Below are 19,651 nucleotides of genomic sequence, written 5' to 3' on the forward strand. Positions count from 1 at the left end.
GAAGATTGAATGCATATCATACCGTGAATTAAAATTTGGGTGACATGGTCCACAGATAATTATCTCTATCTACTTTCTTTAAAAAATAAAAATGAAAAATTGGATTTACTACTCCTTACAATTACTTGCTGAAAATTTTATACTGACCACCAAGAGTGTTCAAACAGGAGAGGATCTTCGCACAGACAAGGTGTTCAGAGAAACATCCCAACAGATGAGAAACAAATGTCTTACCTAAAAGACAAAGAAAAAAAAGAAAAAGAAAAAAAAAAGGAAAGAAAAAGTCCAAGTCTTCTCCTTGGACTCACTCAGAATCTTTTGGAAAAGCAAAGTTTCATGATGTACTGGGAGCTTTTGAAAATAGATATAGTGACTAGTGGTCCATTTGAAGCTGAAATCAGTACTTGAATGAAAAAGCAAACACACGAGATCCTTATTGATCAGGGATGAAAAATGCTTAAATAAGTTATCTGTAAGAGATAATGTGTGTAAGTGACAGTGCTACTTGATTTAAGGATTCTGCAGTGAAGTTAATCACGTTGCGCATCTGTTCATCATGGAAGATAGACAAAATGAGAATTTGATGTCATAGGGAAGAGGATTCTCTTCCATGTTCCATAGGTCAAACCCATTTAAGAGGGGTAACGTATTGTGAATAACTGTTTGTTGTATTTGTATATATAGAGAAAAAAATGGTGCTTGTCTTCATTTTCTGTAGCTGAGTAATGCCAAGAAAAAAGGGTATAAAATAACATTTGCGGTTTTCCATGGTAAGGTATCTTTATCAATGACACCCAAACACAGCACCTCCCATAGCATGTCTCCAGGAATAAAAGAGTGGGAATCAAGCGTTAGTGCAATCGTGTGGGCTGTGCATAATTGCCAGGTGACTTAGACAGTAACAACCAAGTAGCAGACGGCGGTTTTGATGTGTGTAAATCTATCACAAAGTGTATTACTACCTGTTCCAACTGAAGTGCTCTGATTAATGTAGTAAGATGATGGAAATTAAATAGGCTGTAGTTAGACATTGATATAAGAATAATAAAGCTCAGAGTTTTTGCTGAAGAGGAATATGTTAGGAAATAGTGGTGGAACACAAAAATGTTAGGAAGGTGTTTGTAGGCCAAAAATCATTTGTCAGTGTGACAAGTAAATCTTCTATAGACACCGTGTCAGAGAAGTTAGAGCCTTGTATTTGACTGTCGATATGCTTGCAATTTTCTGGTCAAAACTAGACAATAACGAATTGATGCAATTACTCTCCCTCTCTATAGCTTACTCTTTTGACTCTAAAGAGCGAATTCTTTTTCTTTTTTTTTAATTTCATTATTATTTTCCTAATACCTTCTTCAGATTTAGTTAGTTATATTATCCCTCACTGCATTTTTCATCTAATTCTATTTGTAAACAGTATTCCTTCCATCTTTATCATACCAAGGTATGTCACTCAGGTATAGACTAGCAGCTTGTTATTTTTAAGTTAGAGTCTTCCTCTGATTTTTCCCTGTGTCTTTTTAACAAGAAGGTAATGGCAGGTTTCACTTGTCCACCATCCATCTTTGCACCTTCTAATTTTCAACTCAGTGGTCAGCTTTGTAGAAAGACAGAAATCACTTCTATGTTGCTAGGAAGAAAAATGCTACTAGGAACGAACATTTTGGCAGCTTCCCCCCATCTCCAGCAAAGTTAAAACCAGAAGAGCAAAGGCAGCTAATTACAGTAGGCTTTTCATGCAGTGTGATGCTTGGTCTTCACCAAGCAGTCAGTGAGCCAACAAGGAGACTGTTTTAGACATGCATTTTTTGCATACTGAGAGTGACTCAGAACACCCAATCATAGAGGACAACCTCGGATTAAATGCTGGTGATTTTTCTTAAGGTTAATGTAAGTAAAAGGGTAAATGAAATCTGGTTAGTATGAAAAATATAACATGCTGACCTTGCAAGTTCAACACTTTGGGATCATAAAAAGCAACCTAAGTAGTAAAAGGCTGGATTCAATGAAATCAGGGCTTACTTAATTACTGTATTTTTATAGAAAAAAATGAAATAATAAACATGACAGTTTACAACAAATGTACAGTAAGTGATGCGCTGTTACATTGTAGCATGGTTTTCTTTCTCTCTTACTCTTTACAAAGAGTGTAGAAAGACTAGGAGAGCCTTCCTAGAAAACCGTTCTGTAACTGATGAGCACCCACTGGGCTTTAGTGTTTGTCTGTGCCTTCTGAAGCTCCCACTGCAGATCATATTGGGCTCAGACATCATCATCACAGGAGCTATCAGAAAATGCTTCATTAGGTTAACCTAGCCACTGGTGAGGGAGTTGGTGTGCATCAGCTCTGATGGTTTGAAAAGAGCTGGGTAATAAAACACTGCTATCTTTTTGAATAGAACAGCACCGTCCCATGGTTTTGTTTGTGACAGAGTTAACTTTCTTCATTAGAGGCTCACGCAATGCTGTTTTGGACTTTTGAAGAAAATAGTGGTGACAGCACGCAGACGTTCAGCTGTTGCAGAGCAGCGCTGGCCCAGAGGCGAGGCCTTCCCAGCTCCTCGCGCTGCCCTGCCAGCGAGGGGCCGGGGGTGCCCCAGGAGCTGGAGGGGACCCAGCCAGGACAGCTGGCCCAGGCTGCCCAAAGCGATGTCCCACACCGCCCGGCCTCACGCTCAGCCATGACAGCCAGGGCTGAGGAGGAGGAAGGGGGACCTAGGGAGCGACGCCGTTTGTCTCCCCGAGAAGCCGCCCCGTGTGAGGAGCCCTGCTGGCCTGGAGCAGCTGGCACCTGCCTGCCGGTGGGAAGCAGCCAGTGGGGCCCAGTTGGGCTTTGCTTCGTGCAGCTTCTGCCTTCCCCACCGAGCTCTCCTTGCCCCAGCCCCGAGCTCTCGCACTTCTACCTCTCCCTTTCTCTCCCCATCCCACCTGGTGAGGGTGGGCAAGCGGACGAGGGGTGCTGAGCCGCCTGACGGGGCTGCACCACAGCACAAATCTCTCTGCCAGTAGCTGCCATCCTGTGTGTTACCGCACATCAGAGGAGGCAGAAAGATCCACTGGCACCAGGCGGTGCATTGCTTACTGCCTGGGTCTGTGCTGAGCAACATACAGTTTTACCTCCTAGAAAGGAGGTGAGTGGAGAGATTTACAAAAAACATAATGCATTGTATTGAACAATACAAAATCTGTTACCTCATATTCACAGGTTTGTATTTGTACAAATCCTCTCAATTCTCTTTAGTATGTTAATAATTTGATGCTTTGGACATAGAAGCGTATCATACTTTAAGCCAGGATGTTTTAGCATCTCGTCTACTTCAGATATTCTTTCTGAAGGATGCTCTGTTGCTGAGGGATATGTACGCAATTTGTGATATTTTTGACATGTTGGAACTTCATAAAACAGCATATATTGGAAACTTCCCGGGCGGTAACTTGTTCAGCTCAAACCTGAGTCATTTGGGGCTGGGGCTGGATTTTTGCACTACATTTTATTGCCTTGGATAAGGAAGTAACTAATCTGCAGCAGCTAGTCTGGAAAACATTAAAGGCCATTCTTAGATCAGTTTAAGGTTTGTTCAAGTTCATTTGCTCAGCGAGGGAAAAGACGTGATCTCCTTCAGCCTCTGAACTGAATCAAATGGCTCCTCTTTGGTCTGCATGTGAAGGGGGAACTTGGAGTCACCTGCAGCCCCCAGCCCCTGGCTGTATTAATTGCAGCAGGAGCCAGTGCACTTTGCTCTCACAAAGCAGGTGCTAATGAGCAGCAGCCTTTGACTCTTGTGTATGGTTTCTGTGTTGTAAAGATTCGTGCTCACCCTTGTATGTTGATCTTCTGAAATCCCGGCTTTTTGTATTTTCAGCTTTGTTCCTTTAACCTTATTCTCATTAGTATAAAGCATTGCCAGAAAGCGTTTTCCAAGGGAAGTTTCTAACTAGCTGGTTCTCTCACAATCAGTCAAGGACTGTGATGTGACACACATTGTAAGTTTACTGAGATGTGTTGAACTTACTTCCAACTTCATGATTATTTCGTTTCTAGTTTTGGCAAGGGCTTCTTGGAACTTTTCGCTTCTCCTAGGTATGGTGCAACAAAGTAAGACGTGAGCTGTTACAGGAATTGCAGTTATGGCAGGGGAAGATGTCTTTCCACCTCAAAACAGTTTCCAGTGGCTAGTACAAGCTGCTTTCTGACTGTAGTCTGTCAATGCCTGCGCTGTTTCAAGGTTCATTCACTTTTTTTTTAATGTAATAATGTATTTATACCAGTTTTTAAACAGGTTTCGACCCTGTAGGTCTGTGAAATACAGAGAAAGAAGTTGAATTCTGTAACATGGAAATTGTCCATGTAATTTGCAGGTAGAAGTGTCACTGTGAAACCCTTGTATTGTAACAGCAAGCCCGCTATTGACTCATCTTGGCCTGTGAGGAAAATTGCTCTGAGCCTCATTAAAGTGTAATTAACATTTTCGAATCAAAAGGATGCTGGATCAGCTTCTGATATGTTTCTCATGCTTATTAACAGCTTACGCTACAGATAAGCAACATTGTGTTCAGTGAGACTGCTGTGAGGTAAGATAGGAGAGAAATGACCCAAGCCCGTTAGACATACCAGTACAAGAAGCAACTGTAAGTAACAGAGTGGTATGTCTGTGGCATGCACTTAGTGGCATTACGGGTTTCTCTTCAGAGGGAAAAACATTGAACAAGAAAATAATTTCATTAATTTCATTAAATGTTTCTCTCTGAGAACAGAGGTACTCTCTGCAGCCAGAGTACCAACATGAGATGTGTATGGCCTTGGGTGCCATAAGTCTGGCTACAATGATATCTTGGTTGCAAAAGCAGTCAGGGGACATTTGACCAGTAAAGCACATGTACGTGATTCTTCTGAAAGGCTTCCCAGCAGCCCACTAGTGGGGAGGTTGCTGTATCCTTGCTTATACCCATCTGCCCACGTACAGATAGACATATACGTAAGTATATGGAAAATAAGCAACTTCTAGGCTAATAAAATTAACTTCTTTATGTCATGCTGATTTAAATTGTTTCCACAGATGATAGCCAGAATGGCATGTTTGAAGTGCTTCAGCATCCTAAGAAGCTTTATTTGTGATAATCAGCTGGTTTTGTATGGCCCTGCTGTACGATATAGACCTTCAGTCTGTTTAGGTTAATCTTCTTCATGAGCTTTTTGCTAGTGACTTTGTAGATGATTTGACATAAATGTTGACCTTCTTACTGAATAAACCCCTTAACATTTAACAAAATAGTTATTTATTTGCTTGCAAAGAAGGGAGATTAAAAAAAAATCATTTTTTTGTCTTTTTTTTTTTTAAAAAAAAAAAAAAAGAGAGAGAACTACCAGAAATTTAATGTTTGGTGATTTAGTGGTCCATTTATAAGAGCAGTCATATGGCTAATTGTTGAATATTTGAAAGTTGGAAAAAGTTATATAAAATATGTAACAGCACTGAAAATAATTCATCAGTAGTGAAAGATAACTGTCAATTCCAGCTTAGCTTCCTTCCCAGTGTTATTTTGTGACTGAAATCTGCTTTGAATTCCTTCCGGGACTCAAATTCCCCACATCAAAGCTTTTTAGAAATTTCCAATTACCCTGACGGTTGTTAGGATCCTTCCAGTGGAGAAGAAGTTGTCCAAGTCCAAACTGGCCAAGAGGCATGTGATATGCTCAGGCAGTAGGAACTCTCTCATTACCTTCTCAGCATAAGTAGTCATAAATAAATATGTATAGACGTGTATTCATTTTAATAATTTAGACCAAAAATGAGAAACTGTGAAATAGCTTTTGAATAATGTAGCAATAACCAAAATGTAGGAGATGCTGTTTTCCTGGATGGCCATGCTCAGTAGTAGATAACAAGGAAAAAAGTGCATAAATGTACATATCTATACATATAAATACATTCATATATAGGTAGATATGTTATATACTCTTAGATGTTTTAGGTAGAGAGATGTGATATAGCATAAAAGTATGAATAATACATGTATGTGTGTTATTTTATATTTTTATTAGTATCTCTTATTTGTCTTTTGTTATTGTTATTTTAGTTAAAGGTTGCATCTGCATCACAATAATATTCCCAGAGGACTTCTCTTCTGCGAGTTGACACTTTGAATCCAGCTGTTTTTTGGTATTGAAAACATTCTGGGTTCCACAGTAAAATTATGCATGATGTGCAGTAATTACACCATGTATTTATGTGTTACTTAATTATGGGCATTGCAGTTTTCTTTCTCAGTTACAGTGAATGCTGCCTGTTTTATGTTTTTGTCTTTCTGTTTTCATATTGAGATACTGAAATAAATGTATTGTGTAAGTAACATATATGTAAGTTTGTTAATTCCTCTTAATTTTTCAAGATCTTTAGATTTCCAACTACTGATGTTGCGATTTGAGATCATCTACGTATGTGGCAGCTAAGGACCTAAAGTGGAAGCCTTATCTGTCCCTATTTGAAATTCCAGAAGTGAAAAGGTGCTGAAAAAGGAGGCTCCTTGTGGGGAGATTCTGTGATTAGTTCCTGATGCTGCTATGCTCTCTGCAGAGAGATGCGGTGCAATGTTAGCAAGCTGCTGGGGTCAGCCCCAGCGGGGCTCAGAGCCAGAGCTGCAAGAGCAGCTGAAGGAAGCAAGCCAGACAAACAGATCAGTGGACTTGAATAGGCTTTGCTGCCCAGCAAAACTTAAAATCACTAACTGTGCGTAAGAAAATTCAGTGCAAAAGTCAGAAAGCAACCAGCTAATCCGCCACTTTCCTCTCTGTGATGAGAGTCTGAACTGTTAGAGCAGTATTTTAGGGATTTGTTACTACTGCCCTTCTCCTCTACCCAGTCAGAGTTTTATTCTCTTGCTGTAATAAAAATGCAGTTTGTTAGCAATGTAAGTCACAGTTGCAAGGTGGGGGAATAAATGTATCTTTGAGCATCAGAAGGTTTAACGGGCTTGAATTTAACCTGATCAGTGCAAAAAATACCAGTTCAAGAACCCAGTCTAGTACTGAATTGAAATTTTAGGAGGTGATTTAATGACAGAAAAAGAGTGATTCTGTGATTTTATTTTTAATTCTTTTAGCTTCTTATTAAAACTGGAGTTGGTTTCTTTGCATGATGCAGTGGAACAGGCGCACATATAACTCCTCCCAGAGCCGTTCCGTGAACATGTCGTAGTCTCAAACTTCATGGTATTATTTCTCTTTCTTCTTGTCCCAGAATTTGTATCGAAGGTTGAATTTCATTTTCAATGGCATCCTTGTAAATGACCTTGGTACAACAGAAATTGGGAAATTTACAGACACAGACTACTTTTCTTCTATATTCCTGTAAAATAGTTATAGGAACTTGTTTCTATGCTATCACATTTTCAGAGATACCTGATTAGTGTTTTATTTTTGAAGTTGCTGGTTATGAGGAGGGAGCAGGAGGGATAAGCAGTCTCAAGTCTGCAGATGTAACACAGGAAAGAAAAAATGAGATATTGCTGGAACAGCATGTCTGGAAGTAAGGAGAGGCATCCCGGGGTGTTTTTTTGGACTGCATAATGCAACATACAATGAATAAAGCTGCTTGGCTACTTTCTTCTGGGGGAACGAAGTGTTCCGATGAAAAACGCTAATTAATCTAAATTCAGAATTTCAACAGGAAGCTGTTTTGGTGAAATTTTTCTTAAGGACAAATATTTTGCAATGCACTGTTAAGACATTTTTGAAACAGAGCATTGTCTGTTTCAGAGAAATGTTTAGTATGTTTAGTGCAAAGCTTTTTTTTTTCCTGTATAAAACCCTTCTACTTATATCAAAAAGATACTTGAATGAATCAAAGAACCAAAATGCTGTTTTTTTTCTCCTCATATTCATTTCCATCCAGATTTTAATCAGAACAATTTCCAAGTCCCAGTTACCCACCAGATGGAAACCTGGTTTCCGATGCTGGTCATCATGCTTTACTTGATTGACACCACCGTTGAATAATGTATCAGCCAGAAGTGCAAAAGTTTTTTTTTTTTTAATTATCATTCTAGGTGCTGAAAAATACTTTAAAGTTGATGGATGTAATTGTTCCATTCCTTCAAATAATAGGGTGATAAAGACTCCTTTGGTACAAAGTTAACAAGGAGCTTTTGAACAGTGTTTAAATACAGAAAAAAGCAAAGTGCAGACTTCAGAGAACACCCTGAGTGTTTAACAATGAGCTGAAAAAGAAAACCAAAAGGCTCGTGTCTATTGTGGACTCTTGGAAGGAGGTGTTTTGTTGAGTGGAGAAAAAGGCAGTTTCAGAATTTTAGCAAGACATAGTTCTGCATGTTTTGGTTTTGCGTTGCTCAAGGGCCAGCACTCTGCATGTGTACACTTAGAAAACTCAGTCAAGGAGATCAGAAACCCTAGCTACAGGCATTAAACAATTCCTCCTTTGACGTGTTAATCAAAAAGGTGAATGCTACTTTTTTCCCCCTCAAATAATCAGATTGGAAGTACATGATAAGACATTTGTGCGATGCACAAGAATATGCATAGATGTTTGAATACCTATTTCTTTGGATATAACCTTTCAAATGTAAAATAATACTGAATGCACGGAGAAACAATCTTTACTATCAGTGTTTAGCAAGCTTGTAAGAAAAATATTCTTCAATACAGTAAGTTCCTCTTCACTTACGGTAAGAAAAGGAATCAATTATTCTTAACAACGTGTGTATTCCGTAAAGATAAACCATTATAATGGAATTATAGAACACAAGCAGTCTTTAAGGACAGCATATCAAAAGAGATATTTCCATAACTTATCTATTCTGTTCTTTCTTTGCATGAACAGTCATGCAAGTTCAATGTGAACTTGAATGAGGAATTCTGTCTTCGATTTACATATGGTTATTTAGTGCAACATTTTGAGTTTTATTTGTGTCCTCCTTGGGATAAATCACTGTGGAATGCCTCAACTGGGAGATTATGATTAAAAAAAAAAAAAAAAAAAAAAAAAACACACAACACTATTTTTTCTCTTGATTTCCCAAAGCTGTAGAGAGCCAGCATTCTTTCTCTCAACCTAGACCATTCAGTGGATGAGCTAGTACTCCGCGGTTTGGATGCTAAGAGTTGTCAGCGGGTCTGGACCTTGTTGTAGCTGAAGTAAAGGAGATACGTGCTGTAGTGAAGAATGGGTCACGTAAAAATCCTAGAGAGCTGCAGCCCAGGCACAGATTTTAAAAATGGATCATTGATGACAGATGATTAAAAGAAAGGAAGTTGCAGTTCCAGAGTTCACTCCACTGTCAGAAAATACAAAATATTTCTTTAGGCCAAGTGGTGGAGGATAAAGGTCGCATGCTTTTAGCAGGGAGTTTCTCAACTATGAACCCCATTTGTAATTCCCAACTGTGGAAGAGGAATTAATTTCATGGGTCCATAACTTCGATTATTTTGAGGTCAGAGCTGAGCATCTCTGAACGTTGACCCAGAAAATACAAAGTATATTTTCTGTGGATATAAATGAAGACATTCATAAGTGTATATATCGAGTGTTGTCTAGAAAGTATAAGAAAATAGTAATTCATTAATCATATTTGCCCAAGCTACAGTGGATAATGTATCACAGAAATAATAATCAAATCATAGAATACTTGAGGTCAGAAGGAATCATTTGGTTCAGTTCCCTGCTCAAAGCAGGGCCTACCTCAAGGACAAGGTATAATAAATGAATGATAACTTAAACTTTTTTTTTAATTCTTCCTGGAAATGAAGAAACTCCGACAGACAAACCTGCAGGTATTTAAGTCCTGAGAATTAGCCTGGGTGGTAGAATAAAATGGGGAATGATGTGTGGTTGGGGAGTTCAGTGGCACTGTTTTTTTGAGGGCAGGAATATTTTGTGCTACCTACTGTTTGTGAAGGTAAAGTAAAAAGAGTGCAGTATGTTAATAGTTGCAGTGCAGAAGATGGATGGTGCTGAGGGACGGAACAAAAACATGAGCTACCCCCTGGTCTAAAGGAAGAGAGCTGTAGGAGGTGTATGTGAAACAGCAAGTCAGTTTGGAGCTTTCTGTACAGACTAAGAAATGAATATGTATCTGTGCCTGTTCGTCATTTTGGTGTGCCTACTGGAGTTGAAATTGAAGCAGCTGTTTTAATAGAAAAATGGCAAAGTATTTTTTTCCTAAATATTTTTTTTCTCTAGACTAGAGATGAGCATTAATGGTATAGCAAATTTAAACTTTTTAACGGGCAGCTTCTGTGTTTTTCTGTCATTCTTGAAAAGAAAGATGAGGATGGGTTATAATGAAGTTAAAAGATTTGTATTGACATGTTTGTAGGAAATTATTAACTTATTTGTAAGCCTGTTGTGGTGGTGCTTCTGTTCCAAATTAAGCTGCACAGGTGAAAGCTCTGCTTTGTTTTTTGGGCCTTTCCCCTCAGTCCCCAGTAGATAATCTAACACTCTTGCATGAATGGGTGTCTAGTTCAACCCTTTCTAGGTAAAAATCAGTCTGATTTTTATAAATACTTCACCTTAGTGTTTGAGCCTATATTCTCACTGCTGAGAAAAGCATTTCTGTGATTGCCATAACATGAATTTACCATGGGGATGAGCACTCTTTCCAAAATAAGCATAAATACTGAAGAAATAATTGAACGATTGCTTCACTTCCTCATTTGAATTACCAGAAAACAAACAAACCAAAGCAAACAATTAAAAAAAACACACGGTATTGTGCTCTAGAAATGTAGCTGATCAATGGATTCTTCATTAATGGGTTTCAGTCTCCTGGTGTTGCCTACATGTGTGTTTGTGGGGGTGACAGAAGAGGGTGGGTAGGTGTTAAATTGGTGTATCTATGACTAGTTACAATTTGTTGTTCTCAGGAGGTGTTTGGGCATGAAGTCGTATAGAGCTCTTTAATCTTCCTGAATGATGAACTCAACTTTTTTGGACAGGGCTATGCTCAAAAAGTTACCCTAGAGTAACTAGGTGGGTTTTATTATTTGTCACACAACGTTTCTGTTCATACAAGAGCATCAGGTTGCACGAGAAGCTATGGTGGTACATCAACTTTTCAATCAAAATGCTGTTATAAAACCCAACAACAACAACAAAGGAAAAAAAAGCAATTAGGTGCTAACGTTGTTTTCTTGCAGGCCTTCTGTCAGCTTTTGCTGATGTAAGTCACATGAATGTTGTAATGGCTTAGTTGTTGAGCATTCTTCCACTGTGTATTCCGTTTCCAACCTGAAGGAAAAATACCAGAAGAGAAACTCTGTGCATTCACAATCACAAAAAGAGTACAATTTTCTCTTAGGTAGAAGTTGCTATACGTTTTTTTCATCTTCTAATTTTGTTTTGCAGAATGACAAATCCCCAGGGCGTTCCACAAGTCGATCAAGTAATATTTCAAAGGTATGTAAAATCTATTCCCTTTATGAGGAATTTAAAGAAAACTAAATTTATCAAATACAATATAGTGCTTCATTTAATTACATATGCGTTTCTGGTGTTTTCTTTATAAACATCCCATTTTGAGTTTTTGCTGCGTATTCATTATGGCTACCAAATAAAATCCATCTTAAAGTATAGGTATACAATTAGTCATGACTTTAATATGTGTAGTAATAATAATAAGTAAGTAACAGGTGGACTTCTTACACTTGCTTTCCACAACTGCTAACATTAATTAACATTAATGTAATGTTACATTAATGCTTTAGCTTAAGGTAGAATTGCTGCTTAATTTTTCTCCCCCTGCCCCACCCAAATAATAGTTGCTGTAATGTGTGAACTCTGAATTCTTTTTACAGGAATTTATGATTCACTGAAGCCAGGGCTGTATATCTAGATAGTTTTTAGTTTCTAGGAAACAGAGAAGGGAAGCTGTAGGGAGAGGCAGAATGAGACTGCAGTCCTTTGTTTTTAACCCTCCTTTTGTAAATTTTTGGTTCAGATGTGGCTGAAATCTATGCCAAAAAGCCAGAATTTACAGGAAGTTAAAGCTAAAAATTCAGTATTTTGGAATCCCAGTCTAAACATCTGCCATGCTTTATGTTTGTATGTAAAGATTATTTTTTTTTGCATCCAGAGTAAGAACAACATCCATTGTACTATTGTCTCTGGGGGTACATCCCTCCCCCCCCCCCCCCCCCCCCGTACTCTTGTCTCTGGGATACACATTGTAAAAATGTTTTCTTCCAAGAGCTCTTTAAAAAAAAAAAAAAAAAAAGTGATTTCTTAGTTAAAGAAACCAGCTATATGCTATATATACTATATTTTTATAGTAAGAAGAACAAAAAAAAAAGGCAGGGAAAAACACGTACATTATATCTATTCTGTTCTGGGATGTAGCAGAATCTCTTCCTGACTTGATGGCTATTTTTAAAAAACACCTAATTATATTCTTACAAGCTTGATCTCAGTCAATTATATATATTATTTTCAGTAACATTTTTAAAGGCATGTCTATATTTACAATCATTGTAAAATTACGTGGATTTGATATTGCTTTTTCTACTTTTTTATGTGACATGTGTTACAAAGAGGCATATCATAAATATATTCAGTGGTATGAGACATTCAGTGACATTTAGTTTAAAATAGTTTCTACAGAAATCAATATAGATGCTTATTAGAAAGGGTGCTTGCACCTTTTTAACTATTATAAGCAGGATTCTCAGAAACACTTGTTTCTGTTTTTGTGAAACTACCTGCTAGTGAAGCTTTCCTAATGCTGAAAGATGTTTGCTTAGAAATCTAGTTTGCAGTCCATTGTTTGATTCAAAATGCCTTTTTTCATACAATGGGAGAATATGTATGTGAAAGAAAACAAAAGCAAATACCTGACTTTTCAGGTTACTATCACATGGTACAAAGTAATAGTAACATATACTGCATCCCAAAACAAAATTGGAGGCTTCTGGATGACATAAACTAAATACCAAAGGCAAGAGTTGCATTCTGTGCAGTGTCAGATCCTGTACGCAGTAAGTATCTCAACTGACATAAAAATTAGCCTTCATTCAGATTCATATTTCGTAACGGTCTTAAGCTGTTTATTCATTCAACTTGTGTTTTAGCCTTAAAGAGGACACCTGAGGTTTGCAGAACATGCTCAGGCAATTTTGCATACTAGGTACATTAACTCTGAATTGCATGGTAATACAGATTAAACTGAATTGTTGAACATTTGATATGTTTTATCTGGACATAATGAGAAGGAATAGCTTTGATTTGCCATGTACCAGCTACGAGTTATTATGTACCTATTTAATCCATAGATTTTAAAATCCACCACTCCCTAGAGGGGGGGAAGAAATCCATACTTGAGTCTTACAGTTCAGTTCTGCTGTCCACTGAGAGTGCCAAAATGTAGGATGTTGGGAAGATTTTTCTTATCTTGCATGTACATTTCTGACAAGAATTTCAGTAATAATCTGGCCAAATGTGAAGACAAAACCTAATGTGTTTAGATATGATTTGAACACAATTGTTTGCAAAGTCCACTGTGATACATGTTACCAAGTAAATAAAATAATAGCTGGCCAATATGTTTCTGTACATGTACTAGCATAAAATTAGGCCAGTCATTTACAGATTATTTTCTTGTAACTATGAAATTGCATAGCTCTAAGAGTGAGAGATTTTTTTAACATGAGAAATTGAGTGTTTTATCAATATGGGAGGAGAAGAGCAAAATCCTACACTTTCATTCTGTTTACCTGACTCAGTACCGAACCAAGTACCATGTTGTTTGTGAGCAAGAGCAGGTGAACACTGAGCATGGCAGGGCTGCAGCTCGCACTGTCCCTTATCCCTGTAAAGCATGGTGCTTCACCCCTCCTGCACTCAGCACTCCTGCGCCTTGCCAGCAGCATTTTGCTCGGCAGGCAGGAGGGAGAGAGAGCATTTCTCCAAGCTAATTCACTCATCCATCTGTGTGTGTTCCAGCTCATTACTGTGACCTTAAGTATCCCACCTGTGTGGTAACCACTGAGTTAATTGCAGGGTTTTAAAGTAGTCTCACATCATTTTGTATTCTCCATCTTCCCTACTCTGCCTCTGTCCTCGTGCTGCTGACTGACAGGCAGCTATGGCTCTCTTCAGTGGGTATCCATCTGGGACGTTCACTCATTACCTTCAGCCTATACGTCATTAAAACTGCCCTGGGGTTCCAAGAGCAACTACTTCGGTTGGTTTTCCAAGCAGAGGTGATTAGGAAAATGCATTGGTGTCCAATCTGTGCCACACTTCTGGTAATAACGTAGATTTTTTCCCGCAGAATCAATAAATGGATAAACAGGTGTTGTTGCCTTCTGCCCTGCTAGCACTGGGAGCGATGGGTCCTCTTTGGGACTGACCTGCAATTCCTATTACTTCATAGTGACAAAGTGGAGCCCTGATTCCTGAGAAGGGCTTTCAAAGCCTATATTAATAAAAACATAGAAGTACTGGAAATGTGAGTTATGAACCAGCCTTGCTATTGTGTTCCTTTTGTCTTTTTAACCCTTAGACTTTCTCTCCCACCCATCTCCCAGACGTAGTCTTAAGCACCGTTCTGGATTTCAGAATTAGAATTATTTTCTCTGGGTGTATTTAAACTCTAAGTAAATGAAAAAAATGACTTCGTTCATTAGCTATTTGCCATCAGTTAGTTCTTGGCACTGTAGCTTTTCTCAGTAAATTGTTTATGTCTTCCTAAATATGTGAATAATTTATGAGGAAATTTAATCTGAGAAGAATCTGGTGGATTCATTTCTTTCTGTTGTGGTTAACCAGTAGAAAAAGTCTTGTGTTTGAATTACAGCCCATAGAGGTTATGCTTGTATGTGTTTGTGAGGCTTCCTGGTCGTGTTAAAATGCTTTCTGGAAGAAATGTTTCTAGCACATTGTAATTATCTTTCTGCATGTTAAGTATGAATCAAGAGCTCCTTAGAGGAGGATGCTTTCTCTGCAGTAAGATTTCAGATTCTCTGATGGGAACTTTGGGCTTATTTTTCAGCGAACCTCAGACTTGGAGCAAATTGCCTGATTTTTGTTTTGGCTCAATTGCTTCTTAAAAGCCTGGAGCAGGTGTTAGAATACTTTTTATTTACAAGTCTCTGAAGCATCTTTCTAATAAAACTTGGTTGATTTACATCGGGAAGAAGTGGGGTGATCGTTTCAGAATATTCATTGTGATTATATTCATTGGTCTATTTTAGAAGATGAAAACCAACAAAGAAAGTAAAGGAGGTAAAAATTAGTTCCACTCTGTGTTTGTCTTGTTTATCTCCACCCTAGGCGATTTCTGTACTGATTGCCTGTGTCACGTCTGGCTCCTCTCAGTAAATGTAAATGAAAACCAAAAGACACCAGCATGTCAAAGCAGTGCTCACTAAAGTTTTAGGTGAAATTGTTGCCAATTTATTGATTGTTTTGAGGTAGTCAGTTTGTGAGAGAGGATTGCAGCATCTCCAGAATAGCTGTTGTGTGATTGAATCCTAAAGAGTAATTGTGTGACCCCTAACATTTTGCTACAGGGGACTGTACTGCTAATAGTGGATCCATCTGTGCTATTCTTCCTATTCAGTCCCAATCTCACACCTGTCATAAATGACAGTTCTCTTCAGATTGCCATGGTGTTTTTTTCAGTCTTTTCAAAGTGTAACTCCTAGTTTTCTTTAATGAACTTTGTTTTAAAATAACATTAAGAAGTCAATATAAAAATAAATGTAATGCTCTATCTCATCAGAACTGAGAAATCTTAGTTGCAAAAAATAAACCATGAAAAAACAAGTCCCTGCTCTTGTAAAGTGTAAAATGTCAGCCTTCAAAAGCACTGTTACAGTGAATAATATAGTGTATACAAAACTGGCATTAAAATTTGAGTGTTAATGGTATCTTAGTCATCCAAATGATTCTTCTTGCTCATAAACAGAATCATTAATATCAAAGGTGAAGACTAGCTTAGCTCTTAACTCTCATTATGATTCTATTACTGTAAAAAACACCAGTACAAAGTAAACAAGTTAGTGAAAAGTATTTTGTTCATCAAAACACAGAGCAGAGAAAAACAAAAACTAGAACTAGATGCAATGGCATAAAAATTATTGCTTTTTTTTTTCCTCTCTTAGGTGTAAATGTGTGGTTTCTTCTTCTACAGGATGCTTTGTGGCTTCTCCGTAGAATTTAATCTTCATTTACAGTAAGCTTAACAAAAGGCAGAGCTGCAGAATTACTTAAATCTGCCTGAAATTTGAACTTGTAAATAAAATTGCATTAACTATATCTCAGTTTCAGGGGACAACCAGTAGAAGATGTATTTTCAATTTATTCTTGGATACACTTGACATGTTTTAAACTAGTGTTCTAATGAAAAGGAATACATGCAAAAATATGGCGTAATATTTCATACAGATTGTGGTTTTTTAAATTGTAATTCTTGCCAACAGTTTATACTGAGTATTGCTAAATGTGCCACACCAGCACATCCTGACAAATTGGGTATTTGAAATGTATTAATTTTATGTGTTTATACAAGTGTACTTTGTGCATAATGCTTATATATAATTTCCACTTCTGTAGATAAGGAGGCAGAAGTATTTTATCACTGATTTCATCTCTGTCCTATGATATATAATACCATATAGGTGATTTGTTTCCAGTAAGCATGGTATTCAAGTGACGACATACACTTACCGTTCAGTTTTCAACAAAAATTATGATCCATAACAGACCTACTCCATACATACTGCTGGAAATTTTTATACAGCCATTTTTCACATATATGGCACTTGAAAGCACATTTCAGGTCTTTGTCCTAAAAAGAATCCAATCAAGCAGACTTTATTTCCACACTGATACAAAATTATTATTTTGCTTCAGTCTGAGGTTCTCTGCACTTCAAAAAACACGGTGTCACCTGTTTTTCATAATGATGTATTGTTGGGGTTTCACTGTCTTTTGGCTTAGTCATATCAATATTCTTTGTGCAGCTCTCTCACTCTGGGACATTTAGACTTCTCTCTTCCTTAGGGACAGAATAATTAAATATTAAATAGACACCAGAGTCAGTTGTTCAAATATAATGATGATATCCTCACAGATGGGAATTTATTCAGTCCTTCTCCTTAATAGTCCATCAGACCAAGCAAACAGTGGGGCAAGCGTGTGCTCTCGCATACATGTGCACTCATGGGAGAACTGCGGGAATGTCATATGAGTGAAAGCTGGTGAGTATACAGGAATATTTTGAGGCTTTAAGTCCTGCAGCTGGAGGGATAAGTAGAAATACATACCCCTCTTCAGAAGAGAAAATCTAAACTATGAATACTGATCCTGACTAGTTTGTAACTAAAATACTGCAAAATCCAATAGCAAAGGAGATGCATGGTTTGTGCTTCACCTTTCCTCAGGCTACGTTTGCATCTACCTCCTTCCAGACAGTCAGGAGCTGCTGGCTTCAGGGCTCTGCAGCTTCTGGAAGAAGACCAGCTCCCCTTGGGTTTCAGTCGCCTAAGTCAGTGAATCAATGAATAGCGTTATGTTTTTCTAGGAACTAAATAACATTTTTATTAACAAAGTGATAATGCCTAAAAAGATGATCCTGAAGCATTTGAAGAGAGTCATGAATCAAAAATATTGCAGGACTGCAATACAAAGAGTTTTGCAAACTATAATCCATCTGGTAATTCAAAGCTTAGCTACCAATGCTTCTGGGTATAGAGGAAGAGTGGAATTTTGCGTAGAACTTCTACCTATAAAATAAAGGTTAACATAGCTCAGTAAGACGAAAGAAAAGAAATTAGAAGCTTATTGAATCTACAACTCAAATTTGCCATTGTCTTTGTTAGTTTAATTTTTTAAATAGCAGGATAGATTTGCCACTTGTGATTTTGATTTTTCTTTAGTGGAAGGTAAACCTGCTTTGGTTTGAAATCTAAATCACTATTCTTTAGTGTGATCATACTGAGTTTCAAAGGAGCAGAACAGTTTCGTTCAGCCAAGTCATAAGTATATTTCTTCTCCTTCTTTCTGTGTTACCCTTTACTTTCTGTGTTACCCTCTGTGTCTCCCTTTACTCCGTCTCTCCAGAGGCAGATAGAAGGAAAGGAAAACAGGAGAGAAAGAAAAGGCTTGGGGAAGAATTGTGCAGGAAATGATTTCCAAAAAAACACAAAACCAAACTTTGCTGTGAAAGAAAACAGAACAGAGGTGACCTTCTGATTCATTTAATGGTTGCTGGAAAGCCATCAGTCAGACAGTAATAATGTCTAGATCTGAAAGCAGGAACTCCATCGTGAATGACCAAAGTGGGAAAAAAAAAAAAAAGGAGCATAAGTTTCAGTTTCAAGTTGGAATGCCATCTCAAGGCAGATGTTGTAAGATATACCTGGCTATAGGTCAGGACTTGAGCTTGGGTCATTTTAACCATGTTTTTGATCTTTCTAGACCCGAGAAATTATCCAAATAAAAGTTAATGAAGACTGATGGTTCCCTTAAAAAGTTGCGTTGTTTACAAAGCAGGATTTTCAGATGAAAGTATGCAGACTGGATCTCCTGCTGAGCTTATTGCTGTGCAAACTGCTATAATCTTCTAAGGTATCTGTTCCTTAGTGTGCCATTATTTGATTAGGGTAGAGTTTCACCTTTTTAACTGTATTGGCTGGTGGGATCTGGAGGATTCTGTGATACATTGCTGCTGTAAAGCATACTTACTGCGAGCATAAAAGCATTAGTCATATTCCCTGCCTGCCCTACCTTCCCGCAATTTTCAGACTTTCTGCTTAAGCAGTGTTGTAGGATGAGGAGCTTCTTGAAATGCCTTTGGCCATCCTTATTCAGAACAGAGGCATTAGAGGATTCATTTGCCTTTCTGGGGGTATCTCTGAGGACATTTTATGTCAGCTGTCCATTACATCTGGTTTGTTATTTTAAAGCATGTCTATTCAGGTATGAATGCTTTGCATTTGTGGAACATGTTGTTACCGAGCTCTCCTGTGAGGTGAAAATAGAGCCCTTTCCCCTTAAAAAGAACAAGAGCTGTGTTCCTGTGCTAGTTCCAACGTGCAGTGTAAGCAGTAGTTGGTCAGTGAGAACTCTTCGTTTTCTGTTGTTAACTTGGAAATTCTATCAGATCTCGAACATCCACAAAGAGGCCATGTGGACTGGAAATTCTTACTGTTTTCATCGTTTGCGTGTCACTCTGCCCCCCATTTCTGTCTTTGAACTCTTTTAACATGGAGACGTGTGATATTAGAGCCTCCTTGTGTGAGAGAAATGATTATCTTGCTTGTCCTGAAAATGCCATATTTACCAGTATTCTTTGTGGAAAACATATGACCAACTCCTGTTAAACATATCAAAAATAATTTAGTAAGCACCCTGTCATGTCTGTTAATTGAATTGCATAGCCTTGATGAGAGAGTTCACCTAAAGACAGCAAGAAGGTGGCCAAGACAGCAGAAGGTGGTGACTGGGGAATCTCTACTAACACCACTTTTGAAGTGCCAAACCTAATCAGCTGGAGTTGGCATTATCCCTCCAGCACCGTCCTGGTGTTGATCTCGTAGAGAAATAAGCTGCCTTGCTTATAAATGGATTGTCAGACAACTTTATTTTGAGTTACTACATTTAATTAAGCTGCTGATATAGTTTGCTATGATAAAATT

General features: G+C 38.0%; 1 protein-coding gene across 3 annotated transcripts in view; it reads left to right on the plus strand.

The window, feature by feature from the left end:
- Nucleotides 1–19,651, plus strand: part of MARCHF1 (membrane associated ring-CH-type finger 1) — a 235,334-nt gene that overhangs the window by 172,388 nt on the left and 43,295 nt on the right. For all 3 annotated transcript variants that reach the window (XM_035550499.2, XM_035550508.2, XM_050710439.1), the window contains one exon: nucleotides 11,361–11,411. In XM_035550499.2, coding sequence (XP_035406392.1) covers nucleotides 11,361–11,411 — 51 coding nt within the window. The remainder of the gene's footprint in view (nucleotides 1–11,360; nucleotides 11,412–19,651) is intronic.

Source organism: Cygnus atratus, chromosome 4, assembly GCF_013377495.2.
Source record: "Cygnus atratus isolate AKBS03 ecotype Queensland, Australia chromosome 4, CAtr_DNAZoo_HiC_assembly, whole genome shotgun sequence".
NCBI classification, from domain to species: domain Eukaryota; kingdom Metazoa; phylum Chordata; class Aves; order Anseriformes; family Anatidae; genus Cygnus; species Cygnus atratus.